This window comes from Bufo bufo, chromosome 5 (assembly GCF_905171765.1).
Source record: "Bufo bufo chromosome 5, aBufBuf1.1, whole genome shotgun sequence".
NCBI lineage: Eukaryota > Metazoa > Chordata > Amphibia > Anura > Bufonidae > Bufo > Bufo bufo.
The window spans coordinates 315,808,287-315,832,795 of record NC_053393.1 but is presented as its reverse complement, the minus strand read 5'-3'; the positions used below and the strand labels follow the sequence as shown (position 1 = coordinate 315,832,795).

Sequence of the window (24,509 nt, the reverse complement as noted above, 5' to 3'; positions counted from 1 at the left end):
GACAACCCCTTTATATTGCAGAATTCATACATATACTGTATATTTTTATCTTACAGCCGAGTGCTTAGTCAAGGCATCTACAGTATATCAAATCTGAATCCCTTTTGCCCAAAAAAATCCCATCAAGTATTGCAAAAGAAGTGCAATTAACCAAACCTTGTTATCCTCTGAAAACTGTAGGAGAAAAACAGTCAAATACCTCCCCTAATAAACAGTAATTCAACTGTAATATTTTGGCATGTGACTGACATATATATACCTGGAAATGTAAAAAATATATACACACATAATAAACTGTATAACAAGCTAAAGGTTTCCCAGACAAAAACCTTTGAGAAATTATATACATCCATATATTGTAGTATTTTCTTGAAAATATAAGTCCTAAGGAAACTTGGAGGGAAAAAACGCATTTTTTTAATTTGATAATCTTAGAAAATATATCAACATTTTAAGCCAATATATTTAAATATTGAAGTTAACCACCAACAAATGTTACATGAATAAAAGGACTGATTGCACAAAATTTATTCGGTCCGTGATTTACTGCAAATCAACGGCGCCAACTTTCTTCTCCATCTGAACGGACAAGGGTCCATGTACAGTATCACACCTTCCAGTTACACAAAGCTGGGCATGCTGTGGAATGCCTTAAGGTCTGATTAAAGGACTTATTGTCTGAGGGCTACACATAGAAAGAAGTCTTATGTTTTGGGAGGATACAAGAAGACAGCTGATAGAAGGTATCACTTGTAAGATCAGTTTTACTGGCAGTTCATTGTGTAGTGCCATGGAAAGTAAGAACACCTATTAAGAGGAAAAGCTATCAAAGGCAACCTTGCAGGAACTCCTTTAACTCTGTTTAACCTTCCTGTCCAAAGTCATCTGTGAATTTCTTTAATTTCTCCAGATCCTGGTCGTTTACAGTAGGCTTGGTGTTCGCTAGTGACCTCAGCATGTCAGACTGAAATGGAAAGCAGTGAATATTTAGTAAAAGAGGCTGGGATTAGAGGTCAACACATTCAAGATATTTCCATCCGCATGACTGCATTCAAAATACTACATATTAGTATTACATACACCTAGAATAAAATACAGTATTTTGTGCCCTATAAGACGCAAAAAAATGTCCCTGTGTCTTATGGGGTGAGTAGTGTTGAGCGAACGTGTGTTTTAAGTTCGGCGTCTAAAGTTCGAGTTCAGGTTATCGAAGTATCCAGTTATGGATTCTAAATTCCGTTATGGTCCATGGTAGCGGAATCCATAACGGGATACTTCGATAACCCGAACCCAAGACACCGAACTTAAAACACAAGTTCGCTCAACACTACTAATGAGCGCTTCCATTATAGGAAAAGGCTCTGTACCCACTGCTTTCTGGTCCTCGGCTGTGCTGTGGCTGCGCACAACGTGAGGGCTCTCTGTGACCTCACATTGTGCGCGTCGAGTCCCAGCACAGCTGTGGCATGAAGACAGAGCGCGCTGGAGGTGAGGAGCAGTAAGTGGATTTTTTATTTTATGTGCTCTGTGGCATGGGGGCTGATATGAGGCATATGGGGACTGATGAGAGGAATGGGGCTCTTATCTGAGGTCCGATTGGGGTCTGTGATGTCAGACATGACAATTTCCAGGGCACATTCTAGCAATGATCCATGAAAACTACTGGACCAAAATCACAGATGGCAAATCCATAGACTAATGTGTGAGGGATCTGTAATTATTGACAAAAATAGGGCACGCTTCCTTGGAAAACTAGTGAGGTGTGAATACCTCTGTGGAGAACACAAACCGAACACGTCACTGACTTGGGAAAGAGGCCTTTCTAATAAACCATTATGGGCTCAGAGAGGTTGTGAGAAATTAACCCCCACCTCTTCCATTCTGACACTTAATCGGTTAGACATCTCAGTCTGAGATTGGCTGAGCAGGAATCGAGAATGGACCAGGAATACAGACCAGCAAGAACTGTATAAGTATCAGAATATGAGTGGTGGGTGAACTGTGAGGGGGAACAACCCTTCTTTTATCTTGCTCAGAGCCCCTGCCAACAACTCCCCCCAGGACAACTCCTTTAACTGTACAAGGCACATTAAAAGTTTCGAAATGAAATATCATTGGAGTTCCCAACATTCTTTCATCAGCAGAATTTCTCCCCTGGAATCCACAGAGTGCAGTTCAGAGAGGTCTAATTTATGCAGGCTACAGATGGTCTCTAAAGGTGTCTGTGGCCTATGGGCTGTGGAGTTTCCCTTCTTTATGATCTTTCGCACTGGGGGTACACTTAAATGTACTTTACCATATGAACTGACACTAAATATAACTTACCATGCACACAATCGGCTCCAATAACTTATTTCCAGGAACATCAATCCACGTCATTGGAACAGCGTTAGGATCTCCAGGAGAACATGGAGTAAGTAAATCATTACAAATTACATTAGGATCAAGTGGAGATTTACCATTTACCTGGTAGGATAGGAAAATAAAGATAGTGTTACATTTACACTGTGCACAAAAAAAGACTGCATTCAGCAACACAGAATGTGAGGACTTAAAGGGATTCTGTCACCTCGTTTTAGCCTATAGAGCTGCGGACCTGCACGGCTAGATCGCTGCTAGCATGTCCTCAATATACCTGTCCTATAGGGCTGTGTGCTTTTATTGTGTTTAAAAAATGATTTTAGAGATATGTAAATGAGCCTGGTAAGGTGCCCAAGGGGCTGTACTAACCGCCTGCGTCCTCCGAATCTCCTCCTTTCTTCACAGTTAGGCTACTTTCACACTAGCGTTCGGGGCTCCGCTTGTGAGCTCCGTTTGAAGGGGCTCACAAGTGGCCCCGAACGCATCCGTACTGCCCTAATGCATTCTGAGTGGACGCGGATCCGCTCAGAATGCATCAGTCTGGCAGCGTTCAGGTGTCCGCCTGGCCGTGCGGAGGCAAGCGGATCCGTCCAGACTTACAATGTAAGTCAATGGGGACGGATCCGTTTGAAGTTGACACAGTATGGCTCAATTTTCAAACGGATCCGTCCCCCATTGACTTTCAATGTAAAGTCTGGACGGATCCGTCTGAAGCTACTTTCACACTTAGAATTTTTTCTACAATATAATGCAGACGGATCCGTTCTGAACGGATCCCAAGTCTGCATTATATGAGCGGATCCGTCTGGGCAGACATCAGACGGACCCGCTCTGAACGGTAGTGTGAAAGTAGCCTCAGATTGCTGCGAGCTTGCGCATGCGCAGTGCCAGTATAGTGTTCCTTCCCTGTCCTGGCATCCGCCTCAGGGAAGGAACTGTGCATCGCGAGATTACGGCAAACTAACTGAAGGAAGAGATTCTGGGACGCAGGCGGTGCTGGGCTCCTTCACAGGGGGGCGTGGCTGGGCACCAAGAAGGTTAGTACAGCACCTTGGGCACCTTACCAGGCTCATTTACATATCTCTAAAATGTTTTTTTTTTTTTTTTAAACACAATAAAAAGGACACAGCTTTATGGGACAGGTATATTGCGGACATGCTAGCGCCGATCTAGCCGTGCATGTCCGCATCTCTACAAGCTAAAACGAGGTGACAGAATCCCTTTATGACGGCTGATTCCTAGTAATAAATAATACACATAATAAAGTAATGCAATATATAAAATGACCAAGGTTTACCCCCACCCCCTCTAAGGTTTTGTGGGTAGTTGAGGTCCTCATATGAATGGGAGCTGAGCTGCACAAACCCAGCACGGCAACTACACAGTCGACTGAGCCATCAGCTTCCAGCTTTGCTTATTGTGTGAACAGCATATCGGTGGGGGTGCCAAGTGCCAGACCACTACTGATCTGATAGATCCTAAAGACAGGTCATCAATATCTAGAACCTGGACAACCCCTTTAAGGATATATATTCAGAAAGAACAGAAAAATACCTTTTTAAAGTGAGTAGCCGACTGAACTTTTCTGACTGGTTGCATTAAGGCATCACGTACAATAATGCTGACGTCTGCACCAGAATATCCATTAGTTTTTTTCCCAAGCTCCCGAAAGTCAGCATCTGTAAGACTGTGTGGAGTCGTTCCCAGATGGAGTTTAAACATATCCGTCCGGGCATGTTCTTCTGGTAATGGAATGTAAATTCGCTTTTCAAATCTGTAGAAAAATGAAGATCATTTACGAAATTATACATGCATCTGACCTTCTTTATATACTGGGCCTAGCCGACAGCTTACAGTAATGCAATATTCTTCTCCCTCCCAATGTGCAGAATTATTGTATATTTGTCAGGATGACTGAAGTGTTTGATCAGGTTTAATTTAAGCACGTTTTTGCGTTCTTGAGTTTTACAAGCCATAACTTAGCTATTTAACCCCTTCCTGCTATATCATGTACATGTACGTGGGGAAATGTGGTGCCTTACCGCCTTCCCACGTGCATGTACGTGATGTGAGGAGCTGCACCCGCCCGATCCGCAGCATGGGCCCAGCTGTTACGGATAGCCGGGCCCCTGCTGCATCGACCGGCATCGCTGTATGTGGCGATGCCGGCGGATTAACCCTTTCACATGCCGCAGTCAGTGATAGGGGGCCGATGGTTACCGTAATTATTTTTTTTAAATAAAAACTGTGCTAAAAAAAAAAAATTTTTGTCACCTTACATCACTAAAAGTGCAACACCAAGCGATCAAATAAGGGGTATGCACCCCAGAATAGTACTAATCTGTCACCTCATCCCACAAAAAATGAGCCCCTAAGACCATTGCAAAAAAAAAAAAAAAAGCTCTCAGACTTTTTCTTTAATTCTTGTGGAACACCTAAAAGGTTAACCAAGTTTGTAAAATCAGTTTTGAATACCTTGAGGGGGTCTAGTTTCTAAAATGGGGCCATTTATAGGTGGTTTCTATTATGTAAGCCTCACAAAGTGACTTCAGACCTGGACTGGTCCTTAAAAAGTGGGTTTTGGAAATTTTCGGAAAAGATTTGCTTCTAAACTGCTAAGCATTCCAACGTCCCAAAAAAAGAAAATGTCATTTACAAAATGATCCAAACATGAAGTAGACATATGGGAAATGTTAAGTAATAACTATTTCAGGAGGTATTACTATCTGTTTTAAAAGCAAAGAAATAAAAATTTCTAAAATTGCCAATTTTTGTATATATTTTTTATAAATAAAAAACGAGATTTTTGTATAACTTACCAGTAAAATCTCTTTCTCGCTCTTTCCTTGGGGGACACAGAAGACCTTGGGTATAGCTCATCTCCATAGGAGGCGTGACACTAAGTGAAGACTGTTAAGCCCCTCCTCCACAGCTATACCCTCAGCCTGGAGAGAGAGACTGCCAGTTGCGTGTCCAAGCAGTGAGAAAAGGCAAAGTCCAACAAGGAACCAACAAGCCAACTACCCAATGGGTAACACAAACTCGGAAACCGTGTAGAGAAAAACAATGAATGGGTGGGTGCTGTGTCCCCCAAGGAAAGAGCGAGAAAGAGATTTTACTGGTAAGTTATACAAAAATCTCGTTTTCTCGCCCAGTTTCCTTGGGGGACACAGAAGACCTTGGGACGTTCAAAAGCAGTCCAAAAGGGGAGGGACCACAGCTCCAAGGCGAAGCACCCGAAGGCATCAAGGAACCGCCGCCTGCAGACCCAGGCGGACCAAGGCAGCATACGCCGAAGCCAGAGTATGCACCCTGTAGAACTCTGTAAAGCGTGCAAGGAAGACCTGTGGCCGCCTTGCTCAAATGCATTGCCGAAGCCCAATGCCTCCGGCCCAGGAGGCACCGACCGCTCTGATGAAATGAACGGTGACAGCAAAGGCAGAATTCTGCCCTCGGTGCGGTAACCTCAGTAATAGCCAATCTGATAAAGCGGAGGAAAACCACCCTGGAGTCCGTCAACTCTAAGCGCGGACCTCCAGGAAACCAAGAGACCGAACGTCGACAAGAGTCGGAATCTCCAAGTAAAACCGGCAAGGCCCAAACAACGTCCAAATCGGTGAAGTGTTGAAGCGAAAGGCAACACCACCTTCAGAAGGAAGGAACGGGATGTAGAAACAGCCCTGTCCTGGGAAAAGACAGAAGGCTCAGAACAAAAAGGGGCCATTCAGGCACCCGTCAGAGACACGACTGATACGGAAACACAACCGTACAGGACAGGCGGGGTAGAGAGAACTTCTGTAACGGCTCCAAGGAAAAGATTGGAGCGCCGAGAGCTCAGTATGTAGTTCCCAGGGCGGTACCGAAGGACAGTACAGAGGAACCAAAGAGCCATTTCGAGTAAGAAGGTCTTGACAGGCCCAGAGGGCCGGGGAACGCTGGAAGAGGAAGAACAGCGCTGACACTTGACACCTCAAGTAAAGGAATCCCAGTCCCAGGTCCAGGCCGGACTGGAAAAAAGACAGAACCATGGGGAGAGAAAAAGTCAGAGTGGGGAATGCACAGCTTCCCACAGAACCCCAGACAAAAAAAACAAAAAAAACAAACATAAGTCTTACGACAGATCCTGGACGAAATACAGCCAGGAGCGGACAGTAGCGAACCCGCTGGAGTCGCCTGGCAAGCGGCGAAAACCCAATGTGATCAGGCGCAGACCAGTAACACGGGCAGAAGTCGACAAAACTGGTCCCGTCGGCCCCCGAGCAACGTTGTCCTGTATCCACCCGAGTGGGGGAGCAGAAGGACAGACGGAACGGAACCAAAGGGTCCGCCCAGTATCCGCCAGATGCCAGTACAAGACAGGCTAAAGTCCATGCTGATGTAGCCATGTTCTACAGTCCCGGTGTGGGAGATCAAAAGGACAATCTGGACCGAAAGGTAGTCCCCCCAAGTTACCGAGAAGGTAAGTCTACAGCAGGACCATTGTCTTAGAATGGACCACGCAATCTGCACTCAGCGGGAGGACAGAACGCGGTAGACTCGGTAAATAGGCACAGCTAATACAGCCAGTGTGAACAAGGGAGACAGTACGAGGCCAAAAGGAACACCGGAACCATCCACATGAACAACCATGCTCTCCCCAGAGGGGAGGACAGTGAAGGAACAGCCTCTGAAGTCTGGCGGGACAGAAGCCACATCGGAGTGATCTGTACCGAGCGGGAGCCAAACAGAGCCGGCGAGATAAGGTAGTCGAGACAGAGGCCGGCATAACCCCCTCCAACCGAACGGAGGAGTGGGCAACAGGGAAGCCATAGGACAGCTCAAAAGCAGAACCCTGCTACACTGTGAGATGCTCGGTTCACCGCCTCGCAGAAGGCGAATACCCTGAAGAACCCAAGGTGGAGGTCCTCCGACCTGGGTAATCGAGCACCCAAGCGAATTTGGGTGACCTTCCTGAGAAAAGCGGCCCGCACCTGGTAGCAGATCAGACTGAAGCGTAGAGGCGCCAAGAGGAAGGACTCATACCACACTACATCCGAAGAGGAGGAAATTGCAGCAGGCAAGGGAACCGCAGTCCTGCCAGAGCCAACAAAGAATTCGAGGGGCGCTCCAGACAACAGCACTCTCGACCATGTGACCACTAGCGCAGGGAAGCAATACCGCGGAAGGACGAATGGGCACGCATCTAGGAACCACGAACACTCCCTGGGATGAAGGGCCAACTAAATGAATGAGTACCACCCAGCTCCGTGCAGCAGAGAACAAGTAGAGCCTGTCCGGGTCAGGTGGACAGAATGAACTCCTTAGAGACGAGTGCAAGGCTTGCGGCAAGCATCGTATCCCAAGAAAACAAAAGTATGCCGCAGGAAGCAGATGAGGCATACGTACGAGCAGCCCGTAAGCAGTGAGAAGGCCAACCCACCTACAGGAGGAGAAGGCATACACGGCCCAAACGACGCACAAGAACGTCCGCTCACTGCAAAAAGGTTAATTCAGCGAAAAAGGGGGCTCGCCACAGAGTGCCACAGCATGTACGTAATTGCAAAGTGCAACCTGCAAGGGAGTTATGCACAAGCCTAGTATAGCATGCGATGGAACGCAAGCAGTCAGCCCCGAAAGGGGGGAAATTGTATCTGGCAAACTGCAGTCGGCAAGAGTGCAAAGGCCGGTCCCAAAAGGGAGTGATGCCTAAGGCCGTACCTACTTCAGAGAAGCAGGACATACCCTATAATCCAGCAGGAACGCAGGAGGTCCACCTAGTGAAAGGGGAACATGCACAGGGTTATCCTAGCATTAAGTGAGTGTGCAATAATACACCCAACACTGACTTAGCGAGAGTGCAACTACTCTGCCAATGAAGGGGGACATGTACAAGTCCAGCACAGCCATACAAGGACAGCCGTGAATCTCATGAGCGTGCCAAATTCTGCCCATGGAATGTGGGGTGGTCACGCACAAGGCCAGCACCGTATCCAATGGGAGTGCAAGCGTTCCACCCATGTTAGAGGGCCATGCTCATGGCCAGCAAGGTATCCGGTGAGAGTGTAGCATGCCGCCCAGAAAAAAAGGGGGGGGTAATGCACATGGCCAGCATCTCATCCAGGGAGAGTGCGTGCACCCGCCATGTATGGGAGTCATACACATGGCCAGCAACGTACTGGTGAGAGACAAACACAGTCAGTGAGAATGTGTGTATGTCACCTGAGGAAGGAAGGCATGCCCATGGCAGGCAGCGAATCCAGCGAGAGTGCGTACACTGCCCACGGAAGAGGGGTCATGCATATGGCCGACAGCGGATCCAGCGAGAGTGCAAGCACCCCGCCATGTATGGGGTACATGCACATGGCCAGTAACATACCTGCGAGAAAACAACCATAGACAGAGGGATGTATATATGCTGCCTGAGTCATGCCTATGGCCGGCAGCGAAACCAGTGAGAGTGCAGCATAGTAACATAGTACATAAGTACATCATAGCCCATCAGAGAGAGTGCAGCGTTCCGCCTATGGAGGGGGGTCGCGCACATAGCCAGTACCGTATCCGGTGAGAGTGCAGTATTCCGCCTAAAAAGGGGGGTCATGCACATGATCAGCAACTAATCCAGTGAGAGCGCTGCGTTCCGCCCATGGAAGGGGGTCACGCACATGGCCGGCAGTGAATCCAGTGAGAGTGCAGCGTTCCGCCTAGAGAAGGGGGTCGTGCACATGGCCGGCAGCAAATCCATAGAGAGTGCAGCATTCCGCCTATGGAAGGGGGTCGTGCACATGGCCAGCACCGTATCCAGTGAAGGTGCAGTATTCCGCCTAAAAGGGGGTCATACACATGGCCAGCCGGCAGCCAGGAAGAGTGCAGTATCCCGCCTAGGAGGGGGGGATGCACATGGCAGGCACCATAACTGGAGAGATGATGAATGCTGCCTACGGAAGGGCCGCATGCACTTGGCCAGCGCCGTATCCTGGAAGAGGGCAGGAAAACCGCCTAAAAGGGGAAATGCCCTAGCAGCGACGCAGGTTGGGAGCGCAACACTATGCCGCCTGTGGAAAGAGGGCATGCAGACATGCAGCACTACTGATGAGGCTGCAGCGTCCTGCGCAGTCCAAAAGAAATCTGTTATTATTATATATTTATTATTTCTTTTTTTTTTTAAAACACAGCCTCTCTGAGGCTAAAAGGGGCCACCATATAGGGGCACAGTAGTCAGGAAAAAGGGAGGCCAGCCATACAGGCCCATTGGGATCCGGCATGTACCCAAAGGGTTAACATGGATCCGGCCTGGAGGGCGGCGCTGCGATCCCCTGGGGGCGGAGGAACCTCCCGGCGGGAAGAAGTCGCGCCTGGAGAAGTTCCCGCCCCCTCCACCAGAGGCCGGAATTTTGCGGCCTAGTAGGCCGTGAAGCCGGGGTCTAAATTTTGCGGCGCCCGGTATGTACCGCCGGGACCTGAGGCGGAGCGGCGCATCAAACCGGCCGCGGGTGCCCACCCCGCGGGCCGGTCGGAATTGCGGCCCAGCAGGCCGCGAAGCCTGAGCCAAAATTTGCGGAGCCCCACCGACCGACACCGACGGTCGGCCGGGGCCTGCTGGGCCTAGAAGTCAAGCCCAAAGCCGGCCGCGGGAGCCCACCCCGCCGGCCGGAAGAGTCAGGGGCCCAGAATGGCGGCTTGCCGGCCGCGGGAGCCCACCCCGCCGGCCGGAAGAGTCAGGGGCTCGGAATGGCGGCTTGCCGGCCGCGGGAGCCCACCCCGCCGGCCGGAAAAGTCAGGGACCCAGAATGGCGGCCTAGCAGGCCGCGGAGCCTGGGCTAAGATTTTTGCGGCGCCCGGCCGCACCGGAATACCAATGTCGGCCGGAGGCGAGGCCTTACTCCACAGCCGTCAGGAGCCTCAGGCCTGGAGCAACACTCCGGTAGGAGATGTAGGGGGGGACCCAGAGACCGGGTGCCTGTGCTGATAGTTTATTTCTCTATGTTGCCGCTTCTGTAGCTGGCTGTGGAGACAGCCACTGGCTGCATGTCTATGGGAGCCAGGCAGGGGGGGGGGGGGGGGGCAGAAGGAGATTGCCGCTCTGCGGCACCCCAGGGGCCAGCATAGATCTAGCAGGGGACTAGAGGCCCAGTATGGGGGTCAGGCACGCAGGAGACCAGGGTGGGGGACGTAGGGCTGGAGAAGCCTCTCTCTTACCACAGCCGTCTTCACCCTCGGTCCATTCCAGCAGGGTCGTCCCTTCAGCTACTGGCACCGTAGTGGCAGGACGCTGGAAGAGGGACTTGGCGTGCGGGCGACCCTTGCGCTGGCGGGATGTAGGGGAGCTGGGCTGCCCTCATCCACCTTGTCTTCTGTGGGGGAGGCAGCAGTGCGGGTGACCGGCACTGGCGCAGCTCAACCCCGGGAGAACAGAGAGGTCTAGTGCGTCTCTGTTATCCCTGATGATCTGGAACAAAAAGAAAAGAAAAAAGTAAAAATCTAAAATTTAAACAAGGAGAAAACAGCCCTGCAGAGCAGGGAGTGTCTTGCCTCCTTGGACACTAAGCAAAAAACTGGCAGTCTCTCTCTCCAGGCTGAGGGTATAGCTGTGGAGGAGGGGCTTAACAGCTTTCACTTAGTGTCACGCCTCCTATGGAGATGAGCTATACCCAAGGTCTTCTGTGTCCCCCAAGGAAACTGGGCGAGAAATTGATTTTTTTTACTCTATTTTACCACTGTCATGAAGTACAATACCGTGAGGAACAGAAGTATTTTAACACCCTGCGATTTTGCAAGTTCTCCCAATTAGAAATCATGGAGGGGTCTGAAATTCACATTGTAGGTGCAAAAATAAATAAATTCAGGAAATCACATTGTATGATTTTTAAAGAATTTATTTATTTGTCTTGCACTGCTGAACATAAGTATTTGAACACCTGAGAAACAGCAAGAATTCTGGCTCTCAAAGACCTGTTACTGTGCCTTTAAAAAGTCCACCTCTACTCCACTCATTAATCTAACTTAGTAGCACCTGTCTGAGCTCTTTAAAGACGCCTGTCCACCCTACAGTCAGTCAGTCGCCAACTACTACCATGGGCAAGACCAAAGATGAAAGACACCAGAGACAAAATTGTGGACCTCCACAAGGCGGGAAAGGGCTACGGGGCAATTGCTAAGCAGCTTGGTGAAAATAGATCAACTGTCGGAGTAATTGTTAGAAAATGGAAGAGGCTAAAGACTACGGGGCTCCATGCAAGATCTCACCTCATGGAGTATCCTCACCTTTCTTATCAGTGAATCAGCCCAGAACTACAAGGAAGGAGCTGGTCAATAACACGAAGAGAGCTGGGACCACAGATTTAAAGGTCAGTCGGTAGAACACTACGCAGTCATTGTTTCAAATCATGCATTGCACAGAAGGTTCCCCTGCTCAAGTCATCACATGTCCAGGCCCGTCTGAAGTTTGCCAATGACCATCTGGATGATCCAGAGGAGGCATGGGAGAAAGTCATGTGGTCAGATGAGACCAAAGTAGAACTTTTTGGTCTAAACTTCACTCGTCCTGTTTGGAGGAAAAAGAAGGATGAGTTGCATCCCAAGAACACTATCACTACTGTGAAGCATGGGGGGTGGTAACATCATGCTTTGGGGGTGCTTTTGTGCGAAGGGGACAGGACAACTGCACTGTATTAAGGAGAGGGTGAATGTGGCCATTTATTGTGAGATTTTGAGCAACAACCTCCTTCCCTCAGTCAGAGCATTGAAGATGGGTCGTGGCTGGGTTTTCCAACATGACAATGACCCGAAGCACACAGCCAGGATAACCAAGGAGTGGCTCCGTAAGAAGCATATCAAGGTTCTGGAGTGGCCTAGCCAGTCTCCAGACCTAAATCCAATAGAACATCTTTGGAGGGAGCTGAAACTCTGTGTTGCTCAGCGACAGCCCCGAAACCTGGCAGATCTAGAGGAGATCTGTGTGAAGGAGTGGGCCAAAATCCCTGTTGCAGTGTGTGCAAACCTGGTCAAGAACTACAGGAAACGTTTGACCTCTGTAATTGCAAACAAAGGCTTCTGTACCAAATATTAACACAGATTTTCTCAGGTGTTCAAATACTTCTGTTCAGCAGTGCAAGACAAATAATTTATTTTTAAATCATAGATCGTGATTTCCTTTTTTTATTCTGTCTCTGAGTGGGAATGCACCTACAATGTGAATTTCAGCCCCCACCATGATTTCTAAGTGGGAGAACTTGCAAAATCGCAGGGTGACACATCAGATTTGCAAAATTAGGATGTGTCCTGAAGGGGTTAAAGCCTTGTTGTTTTTTTTGTAGGGAAAATGTACATTTCTTTTTATAAATCAATATTGTGTACATAAGTGGTAGATTTATGTGAATTTTTTGTACTGGGGAAATGCATAAAAAAAAAAAGCTAGTTCCTTTACTGGATGAGCTATAGAATAAGTACATGTTTTATATATTTTTGTAACTAACTCAAATTGACTTACTTACAAAAATTGTGTTCAATTTCTTTTACGACACAGCATGGTATTCAAAGAGGACCTTTCATTACAATAAAAAATCTAAACCAAGTATACAGACATGGAGAGCGGCGCCCAGGGATCTCCCTGCACTTACTATTATCCCTGGGCGCCGCTCCGTTCTCCCATATCTTCAGATTTTTGGCTCAACTGGGAGGAGCCTGCTCTTGTTCTCCTGGGCGTCTCCTTCTCCCAGGCTGGAGTGCTGGCCAATCGCAGCACTCAGCTCATAGCCTGGGAGAAAAAAAAACTCAGGCTATGAGCTGAGCGCTGCGATTGGCCAGCGGAAGATACCAGAGCGGCGCCCAGGTATAATAGTAAGTGCAGGGAGATCCCCGGGCGCCGCTCTCCATGTCAGCATACTTAGATTAGATTTTTTATTGTAATGAAAAGGTCCTCTTTAATACATAACATTTTTTAAATGGCTACTGTATTTTTACACAACTTTGCATAAACCAATAGCACAGATGAGTATAAGAAACGTTGTAATATATCTTAACAGAGAAAAATGCTGGGTTCTTCAGTTACTAGCCGTTTTCTCCATCCCGCCTTTGCTAAACTAACATTCTCTCTGAAATTTGTAAAAAATCCATCTTTTGAAATCAAGACAAGGCCGCCTACCCAACATTAGTATATGGAGAGGATGAGGAATTGGAGAGAGAAAAGCAGACACAGAGAGGGTTATAGTGTTATTTCTCACTCTATATCACACATACTGTATGTACTGATCAGTACTTCAGTATAATGTCCTATGTGGTGCTTCTGAGTTAGAGAATTAGGAAGCAGAATCTGCTTTCTCCCATGTGTAGTCTATGGGTAGACCTCATTACAGTAGTCTGCACCCACCAGCTCACAGACAACTGAGAATTAGAGATGCAAAATCCAAAAAGGGGGGGGGGGGGGGGGGGATATGGCAGCTTATTGTGAAAAGTTTTTCTGAAAGTTTAGGTACACTTTAAACAATGTACGGTCATCGCTCTAAATGACAGTAAATTGCTGTCTGGATCCAATTAGGTACAAAACTCATAGGGAGTGATTTGAATATATTAAAATTTATTTCCTCTAGGGGACTTGAACATGTGATCGTTTAATCGCTTATACCACAGACTATAATACTATAGTATTGCAGTCTGTGGTGCTTGCGACGTCTTTGTATTATGTCACCAAAACAGGAAAGGTACTAGACCAAAAATTGCATGTTAAAAACAGACTGGTGCAGACTGCGGCACAAAGGTTATTTGTGCTGCAATCTGACTTTTTCCAGCTCACCCCAGGTCCAAAAATAAAAGGGCAGGTCCATCTTCTTCATCTAAGCCGGTTTTAGCTAGGAAGCTGGCTTACATTTAGGCCTCTTGCACACGATCGTATGCCCTCCGTGACATAACGTCCGCGAGCGGGCCATATGTCCCAGAGCGGCATGGATCGTGCGCACTCATAAGATCATATGAGTGCAGGACAATAGCCCAGCGGGCGGCCCGATGTGCACAGCATCATTGTAACCTATGATGCTGTGCGCTCCCGTGAGCACGATCAATGCCGCTCCGGGACATATGGCTCGCTCACGGACGGTATGTCACAGAGAGCATACGGTCGTGTGCAAGAGGCCTTAGACTGGCACCGCTTCATAACTCCGGCTTATCCACTGCCAACTATAGGGGTTATTAAGTCTGGCGGCATAAATGACCCCACCATCTTTATTAGAATACCTTACTAAAAAAGTAATACCAAGAATTGATACAGAAAAAACAAGAGGGTGAGCCTACATCAAAAATATCAATGTAACTTAAGTCAGAACCTCTACATTATAAGTACAATAACAGAGCTCACCCGCCATGTCTCCAGATAAGCCAGGGGTGAACCCTCTCGTTTATCTGTGTAAATTTTTGGCGTTCCTTTATTAGTATGGCATTCTAATAATGTTTTTAATATGCAATTTTTGATCTAGTACCTTATTTTCTGTCTTGGTGATATAGTTACAGTGTGACTACTTCAAATAGAGGCTTGTTCTTTGGTGGGTGTCTTCATATTATGTCCTGCAGGGGATGGAAGTCCTCACTCTCGTAATTTGTGATGGTCCCAGCAGTCTAATCCTAATTTAGCTCAGTTATCCCCTATCCAAGGTATAACAATGGATATCATGCTTCAACCGGAATACCCCTTTTAAGCATTGTCCGACAGAATAGTGGTTAATACTTCATTACCTCAATGCACTCACTCACTGGTAAAGGGTTCGAAGACCATTACATAGCATAAATGGCAGAGAAACTGTCAACATACCGTCTCCTAATTGCGGAATCCAGCACCCAAGGTATATTTGTGGCTCCAAGTACTAAAATACCTTCATTGTCAATTCCAACACCTAAAAATCAGTAATACACATTAGACACAAAGCGTTCTTCAATTCCAGCTAGAAACCAAGAATCTAGATGAACATATCTTGCCTTGCATTTGGACCAAGAATTCAGTTTTGATCCTCCTGGCAGCTTCACTTTCATTCTCACTTCTTGAGCCACACAGCGAATCAACCTCATCAATGAAGATGATTGACGGCTTGTGCTCCCTGGCAAGCTGAAATAAATTCTTCACCAACCTGTAATACAGAGGTTCATTTATAAGCACTCTAAACACGTGGAAGTCATTAAACAGAAATCTTTCTGTAGTGGGGACTCGTGGAGGAGGTTGAAGCACTAACCTTGTCTTTTTAGAGACAAAACTGTTAAAGGGGAAGTTACCAGTTGTTTGTTCAGATACTGCGACCATGATGGTTCAGACTAACTATGTTAGAGCTTGGTTTGTATACCATACACCAGAGAAATGTCTTGATATGTCTTATATTTATATAGGGTTCTACCCGAAAAATATGTGTGCAACGTGTAGGGATGGCAGGAACAATTAAATTTGTTAGTTGGAATGTCAGAGGGGTAAAAGATAATAACAAGAGAAAGGCAATATTGGATGGCATGAGGCAATGCCACCCCGTGATCTGTTGCTTACAGGAAACACATTTGTCTAAAGAACAGACATCGCTGCTCAGTCCCCGTTGGGCGGGGCATTGTTTTCATGCTACCTATTCCACATATGCAAGGGGTGTGAGTGTTCTCATACACAGGAATATACCATTTAAATGCCTATCCCAAAAAATAGATACTGAAGGGAGATTTATATGTTTATATTGTACTGTATTTAATACAAGATGTGTTATAATAGGAATGTATATACCGCCGCCGTATTCCCCTACTGTGCTCAGAACTGCTCTGGGTTTTATGACGGATCTACCAGAGGTCCCGGTTTTAATGTTAGGAGATTTCAATACGGTAATACATACTGATATGGATAGAATGAGTGGGGGTCCACAATCTGCGGGGGGTGGTGTCACTCAGTTTGGTAAATTAATTCAGGAGGTCTCCCTGTTGGATTACTGGAGGATGAAACATCCACAAACAAAACAATATTCATGCTATTCTACAACATATGGTTCCTTGTCAAGGATAGATATGATATTGGGTAATGAGAGCATGGGACAATATGTCCAAAAGGTGGAATATCTCCCACGAAGGATCTCAGATCATTCCCCAGTGATGGCAACGGCTGACTTTCTTTCTTCCCAATATAAAGGCATTAAGGTATGGAAATTCAATCCGTACTGGCTGCATATACTTCCAGATATTGGTGGAATAGGGGAGAAATTGAAGGAATTTTTCACACTTAATAATCCATCAGCCCCCAAAATGATAGTATGGGATACAATGAAAGCTTTCTTAAGGGGGTTATTAATAGCTGACATAAATAAAAAGAAAAATGAATCCAGGTTTAATGTACGTAGACTAATGGCTGAGGTGGAAACAACAGAAGCGGAGTACATTGTTTCACCGGACGTAACAATGGAAAAGAGATGGCGGGAGGCACAACAAAAACTGAACGACAATCTACTACAAACTGCACAAAATAAAAGGTTCTTCTCAAAACAATCCCATTATGAAGAAGGAGAGAAGGCAGGTAGGATGTTAGCATTAATCTCTAAAGCCCAACAACAAACAGCATACATAGCGGCTCTTAGGGATAGGGAGGGGAACATACACACATCATCAGAGCATATACTGAAAATCATGCACACATTTTATTCTTCTTTATATGAGACTAAGATGCGTGCAACGGATGAGGATTTGCAGGGCTTCCTACACCCGTTACATTTAAATGTCCTCTCTGAGGATCAGAGGAATATGCTTGAGGGGCCTATAACATTAAAAGAAATGGAGTTAGCCCTCTGTGATATGGCCAATAATAAAGCTCCCGGCAAAGATGGGTTACCGGTGGAAATATACAAGTCTTATGCTTCAACACTTTTGCCTCAGTTGTTGGAGGTGTGTGAAGAAGCTAAGGGTTTGGGTAGTTTACCGCTGTCTATGAATGAGGCCATAATTGTGGTGTTACCAAAACCAGGTAAAGACGTTCTAGAAGCTGATTCTTATAGACCTATATCTTTGCTTCCAGTGGATGTGAAGATCTTGGCAAAAGTGCTGGCGAATCGCTTAAATACAGTAATTACATCTCTCATACATACCGACCAAGCTGGCTTTATGCCAAATATGTCCACAGCGGTGAATATTAGGCGTCTGTTTTTAAATATTCAGGCAGGTCATGTTCACACCTCGAATGCGGCGGTCGCATCTCTTGATGCGGCCAAAGCATTTGACAGTGTGGAATGGCGGTATTTGTGGTCTGTACTCCAGAAGATGGGCTTTGGCCCAGAGTTCATAAAATGGATACAGTTATTATATGCTAGTCCTAGAGCGTCCGTAAGAGTAAATGGTAATTTATCAGACCCATTCAATATTTATAGGGGGACTAGGCAGGGGTGCCCTCTGTCACCACTATTGTTTGCGGTGGCGATAGAGCCGCTAGCTGAAGCCCTTAGAAGTGCAGGTCTAGTAAAAGGTTTTCAATATGGGAATCTTATAGAAAAAGTCGCATTATATGCAGACGACTTGTTGTTATTTTTGGAAGATTGGGAAACATCCCTTTCGGAAGCTATTAAGATTATAAATGACTTTGGCCAACTATCTGGATTGACCATAAATTGGTCAAAATCTACTGTAATGCCTTTATCTAAAACAGTGAATCCGTCTTTGCTAGTGTCATCAGATCTCAAAGTTGTTACATCCTTTACGTACTTGGGGGTGAAAATATCTACTGATACTCGAGAATATAGTGATCTGAATCTAGTACCCCTACTTGAAAAGTTCAGGAGTAAAATGCAAGCATGGACTAAGTTACCCCTTACGTTGATTGGCAGAGCCAACCTTATAAAAATGATTCTTATGCCCCAACTGTTATATCTCGTCCATAATGCTCCAATATGGATTCCAATCCGTTTTTTCCACAAGGTTAATACAATTTTTAGGGATCTTATATGGAAACGAGGTGTTCCTCGCATAAAACTAAGTACATTACAGAGGCCTAAAACGCATGGGGGACTAGCTATACCAGACCCTTGGGTGTATTATGTCGCAGCCCAACTGCAGCATATCAGGGGTTGGGGAGACAGTGAAAACCTAAACAAGACGGGAAAAATAGTGAAACACCTTATAGGGAAAAAATGTTTGCTATCAGCCTTGGAAGAGGGTACTTTTTATGATAGAGGTGCGCAATATCAGATATTGAGAGTGATACACAAAATATGGTGGAAAGCCAGGTCTATGGCTAAAATATCAGGATATACAAAATATACACCAATATGGCCGAACTATATGTATAAAGAAGTAGGTAAAGTGTCAGAAACAAAGGGGTGGGAGAGGTATGGTCTTAATAGAATGGTTCAGTTATTCTCTAATAACAATCTAAAAGAATTTGCACAACTAAAACAAGAATTTAATATACCACATAACTCTTTTTATCTTTATCTTCAGCTCAGACATGCTATACGATCGCAAATAAAACATGAAAACATTGTTCAGGCACCGAAGCATAGTATTATAGACCTCACCACAACGCAGGGGAGCACAAATGGGGTAATATCTCTTCATTACATGACCCTGATGGAAGTGCAGTATAAAAATAGGCCGTTAGGACTATATGGGAAATGGAAGTCTGACATTGGAGATCTAACTGAGGACTTATGGGAGGAAGTAATGAAGAATTTTCAAACCATAGCAGTGAGTGAAGCACAACGGGTATCACAATTGTACCTGATGCACAGGGTATACAGAACCCCGGTTTTGTTGAAAAAGATGGGATATAGAGCAGATGACTGTTGCCCGAGGTGTAATAGGCATAACGCTGATCTAATCCATCTGATGTGGAATTGTCCAAAGCTTAGGAGATACTGGATGGATGTTGTGAACTTGATAAATGTTGTGTTCCAAACTAACATAGAGGTTGCACCACTAGTGTGTGTTTTAGGATGTGTTAAAGTTCAGCCAGGAATGGCAAAAAAGAAAACGGCCATTATGCGTGTTTTATATCAAGCCAGGAAAAGTATTGCACAACATTGGATAGATCCAGAAGCACCTACATTGAAAGAGCTAATAGACAGGGTTCACATCTTGGTAAAGTTGGAAAGGTATGTCTATCAGAAGAGAGGAGCGGTCAAAAAATTTGAAATAGTATGGTTCTCGTGGTTGAGATATTACAACATTAATTAATAGTATATTGGGTGGAAAATGTCCAAAATATTGTATGCTGGATTATTTTATTTTATTTCTTGCCTGTTGGGAAGAATGGTGACCATTTATATGTTGGATGGATGAAAGATGAATATGTGAGCTGTTGAAGACAAGGGATGGAATGGCGGTCACGGAAGATATATGGGAGAGAGTATGTTAATGGTGTATGGTGTTACAAAGACTATCACGGAAATGACTCTGGACTTTACTTGGTCGCAGGACTGAAGAAGGGGTGGGTGGGAAGAGGGGGGTGGGTGGGTGTAAGGGGTTGTTACTGTAATAATATTTTGTTTTTATGAAACTCAAATAAAAATTATCTGATTTAAAAAAAAACAGAAATCTTTCTAATATAGGGCTCCGAATTCCACGGCTGTATAAATACACATCATTTTTAATCTGATTTTTGCCTTCTTTTGTAGTGATTTGTCTAGTCGTGTTGAAAAATGCAACTCAGCGCCTCTAAAACACACCTTTAAAAGTAGAGGCAGATTGACAAGTTTACTCACTTTTCACTTTCTCCCAACCATTTGGAAACCAGGTCAGAAGAAGATATTGAAAAGAATGTGGAATTGTTTGCCTCTGTAGCCACAGCTTTAGCCAGGTAGGACTTCCCTGTCCCTGGTGGTCCAAAAAGAAGTATTCCTCTCCAGGGAGTTCTCTTGCCTGGAAAACATACAGAAGCAATGTAGATTAGGAATTGTTCACGCTTCCACTATTTCTGTGTCATGGGTTTCTGTTGTTCTTGGAAGGACAAACAGGCAAAGTTTGCTTCAGTATCTACCATGCTTTAAAGGGCAAACAAATTCACTCCTCTCCCCCAACCATGTTTACCTGTAAACAGATGAGGGAATTTTATTGGTAAAATGACAGCTTCTTTTAGTGCTTCTTTAGCGCCTTCCAATCCTGCAACATCATTCCACTTGATGTTTGGTTTTTCCATGACAATGGCACCTGAACATAAATGGACAACATCAGTAATTAGAAACATTGCAAAATAAACTGTTGGCTACACTGAAGGAAAGCAATACATACAAAAAAAACATGTAAAGAAAAATATATTAATGTCAATGAGAAAAACTGAAAAAACCTTAAAAGAGGTTGGCTCATCTCAGTCACTGATGTCATATTGCTCAGTGCGTGTCTCCTACCTCTGGGACCTGGTTCTATCTGCAGAAAAGAACCCCCTGAAGTGAACCGAGAGCAGCGACCACACCTCAGCGGTGTGCTCTCTTGAGAATAGCTGAGTGCTCCATTTTCTGAATTCCTATAGCAATGAATGGAGAGCAAGGCACTCATTCGCAGTATCCACCCCTATCTGACACTGCTGGCATATCCTTGTGATATGACAACAATATCTGAGATGAGCCAAATTCTTAAACCATAAACAGCTCAAAGAACCCACAAGCCCTAATAAGTATGGCAATAACGAGATTTTTGTGAACTCACCTGTAAAATCTCTTTCTCGCTTTATTCATTGGGGGACACAGGACCGTGGGTATAGCTTGCTGCTGCCACTAGGAGGCGACACTAGGCTGAAAGCTGTTAGCTCCTCCCCTGCAGGCTATACCCCCTCCAGCCTGGAGAGAGCATATCAGTTTGTGCTTCAGCAGTAGGAGAAACAGTACCGAAACAAAAACACAACCAGTAAGGACCACTGCCCAACAAAAAAAAAAAAAAACGGACACCAGCCCCAAACGGCAACTCGGACCCACTGGCCTCATAATAAAAGAAAAAATGGGTGGGTGCTGTGTCCCCCAATGAATAAAGCGAGAAAGAGATTTTACAGGTGAGTTCACAAAAATCTCGTTTTCTCGCTCATATCATTGGGGGACACAGGACCGTGGGACGTCCTAAAGCAGTCCCCGGGGCGGGAAACAACCACTGGCCCAGAACAAAACCAACTCCCTCCGGTAAGACACTACACTGCGGCCTGCAAAACTCTGCGGCCAAGAGCAGCATCCGCCGAGGCGAAAGAATGCACTCGGTAAAATTTTGTGAAGGTGTGTAAAGAGGACCAAGTCACTGCCTTACACAATTGAGACGCCGAAGCGTGGTGAAGGTGAGCCCAAGAAGCCCCGACCGCCCGGGTAGAGTGAGCCGTGATACCGGGAGGAGGAACCTTGCCCTTAGAGCGGTAGGCCTCTGCAATGGCCGATCTAATCCACCGAGCAATCGTCACCTTCGAGGCTGCCAAACCTTTACGAGGACCTTCCGAGATTACGAACAGGGAGTCCGTACGTCTAAAAGGGGCCACCACTGCCAGGTAGATCCGCAAGGCCCGTACCACATCCAGACGGTGGAGAGCCACCTCCCTAGGATGAGAAGGCTCAGGGCAAAAAGAGGGCAGAACAATGTCCTCATTAACATGAAACACCGACACCACCTTCGGCAGGAAGGACGGCACTGTCCGGAGTACTACCTTGTCTTGATGAAACACCAAGAAGGGCTCTTTGGACGAGAGAGCCGCCAGTTCCAACACCCGCCGGATGGAGGTAATTGCAACCAGAAACGCAACCTTCCATGAAAGCATGCGAAGGGAGACTGATCGCAGAGGTTCAAATGGCTCGGACTGGAGCGCTACCAGCACCAGATTCAGGTCCCAGGAATGCAACGGTGGCCGATAAGGGACTGCGGTGTGAGCCACTCCCTGTATGAAAGTCTTGACCGGACCCAACACCGCCAGTGTACGCTGGAAAAAAATGGAAAGAGCAGAAACCTGACCTTTCAGCGAACTCAGAGCTAGTCCCAGCTCTAAAACCGCCTGAAGGAAAGCCAGCACTGTAGGGAGGGAAAACTGCCTGGGAGGAAGATCCCTGTCCTCACAGAATTTGAGGAAAGATTTCCACGTCTGATAATAGATCTTGGCGGAGGAGGGCTTCCTAGCCCTAATCATCGTGCGAACAACTGCATCGGAGAAACCTCTTTGCTTCAACAGGAAGGTTTCAATAGCCACGCCGTTAAACGTAGCGTATTTAAACCCTGGTGGAAGACTGGGCCCTGTGAGAGCAGGTCGGGCCTGAGTGGAAGGGGCCACGGCACGTCTCCCAGAAGAAGAATGAGCTCTGAGTACCAAGCTCGACGAGGCCAGTCTGGGGCGATCAGAAGCGTCTGAATGCCCTCCATCCTGATTCTGCGTAGGATCCGAGGTAGGAGCGGTAACGGAGGGAACACGTACAGAAACGTAAAGTTGTCCCACGGAGCCACGAGGGCGTCCACGTCATACGCCATCGGATCTCTTGCGCGAGACAGAAAGCACGGGAGTTTGTGATTTAGCCTGGACGCCATCAGATCCACTTCTGGGCGTCCCCACCGGAGACAAAGGTCCTCGAACACCTCCGGATGGAGAGACCACTCCCCCGAGTCCGTCGTTCGGCTGAGGAAGTCCGCTGTCCAATTGTCCACACCCGGGATGAATATAGCCGAGATCACCGGAACATGGGCTTCCGCCCACTGCAGAATCCTTGCAGCCTCGTTCATCACCGTCCCGCTGCGAGTCCCCCCTTGGTGGTTGATATAGGCAACCGCTGTAGCGTTGTCCGACTGTATCCTGACCGGACGGCCCTGCAAGTAGGGGGTCCAATGGCAGAGGGAGAGGTAGATGGCCCGGAGCTCCAGTATATTGATAGGTAGTTTGGACTCCGACGGAGACCAAACGCCTTGGGCTGTCCGGGTACCGAAGACCCCTCCCCAGCCGCTGAGGCTGGCGTCGGTCGTGACCACCGTCCATGACACTGGAAGGAAGGACTTCCCCGAGGACATGTGGTCCGGTACCATCCACCAGCCCAGAGCCGCGCGCACTGGGTGGGACAGAGAGATCCTGAGGTCCAGAGAATCCCGGGACTTGTCCCAGGAGGACAAAATGAGCCTCCGAAAATCCCTGGTGTGGAACTGGGCGAATGGAATCGCCTCGAAGGAGGCCACCATCAGGCCCAGTACTCGCATGCAGCTGCGAATCGACACCCTGCGGCGCTGAATGAGCAGACGCACCGTCCTCTGAATGTCCGATCTCTTGTCCAGTGGTAGACGCACCACGGCAGCCTCGGAGTCCAGTGTCATGCCCAAGAATCTGATCTGAGTGGTGGGAGACAGGCATGACTTCCTCAGGTTGATAATCCACCCGAAGCGAGTGAGGGTGCTCATCGTAATCTGAAGACTCTCTTCGCATTGAGCCGCTGTAGGTGCCTTGATTAAGATGTCGTCCAGATACGGGAGAAGAAGAGTAATGCCTCTGGACCGCAGAATCCCCAGAAGAGGGGCAAGAACTTTTGTAAATACTCGCGGAGCCGTCGCCAGACCGAACGGCAGAGCGACGAACTGGTAATGAGCTGCCTGGATGGCAAATCGAAGGAACCGTTGGTGGGCTGTGGCGATGGGGATGTGGAGATATGCATCCTGGATGTCTAAGGACACCATGTGCTCCCCTTTCACCAGTGAAGCAACCACGGAACGAAGGGACTCCATCCTGAACCTTTGAACCCGCAGATAACGGTTCAACAGTTTTAGGTCCAGCACTGGCCTCACATCGCCCTCCTTTTTGGGGACCACAAACAGGTTGGAATAAAAACCCGTAAACCGCTCCTCCAAGGGAACAGGGGAAATCACCCCCCGTGAGAGAAGTGACTGGACTGCGTGCAAAAGAGCCGCGGCCCGGATGGGATCCCTGGAGGGCTGGGAGAGGAAGAAGCGGTTGGGGGGGGGGAGAGACCTGAACTCTATTTTGTAGCCCGAGGAGACAACCTCGAGCGCCCATGCGTCCGGAATATGGGCGTGCCAAATCTCCTGAAACAGGAGAAGACGCCCCCCCACCTGTGAGGGTGGGGACAAACCTTCATGCTGAAGGCTGCTTACCTGGGGCTGTGCGAGGCTGCGGACGCCAGGCCTGCTGGGGCTTAAAGGACGGTCCTTTCCGCCGATCCTGATTGGGCGGCCCCGCCGCTGAGGTGGGTGCTGAACGGGTGCCCGAAAAGCGGCGAAAGGACTGAAAGCGA

At 47.1% G+C, this 24,509-nt stretch overlaps 1 protein-coding gene across 1 annotated transcript in view; it reads right to left on the bottom strand.

The window, feature by feature from the left end:
- Window positions 1-420: 420 nt before the first annotated feature.
- The window catches only part of VPS4B (vacuolar protein sorting 4 homolog B), a 38,681-nt gene continuing 14,592 nt past the window's right edge, over window positions 421-24,509 (bottom strand). The window contains exons 5-11 of the mRNA XM_040432122.1: window positions 20,353-20,472; window positions 20,028-20,184; window positions 15,301-15,449; window positions 15,137-15,218; window positions 3,916-4,135; window positions 2,326-2,466; window positions 421-964 (exon numbers count right to left, since the gene is read on the bottom strand). Coding sequence (XP_040288056.1) covers window positions 863-964; window positions 2,326-2,466; window positions 3,916-4,135; window positions 15,137-15,218; window positions 15,301-15,449; window positions 20,028-20,184; window positions 20,353-20,472 — 971 coding nt within the window. The 3' untranslated portion in view covers window positions 421-862. The remainder of the gene's footprint in view (window positions 965-2,325; window positions 2,467-3,915; window positions 4,136-15,136; window positions 15,219-15,300; window positions 15,450-20,027; window positions 20,185-20,352; window positions 20,473-24,509) is intronic.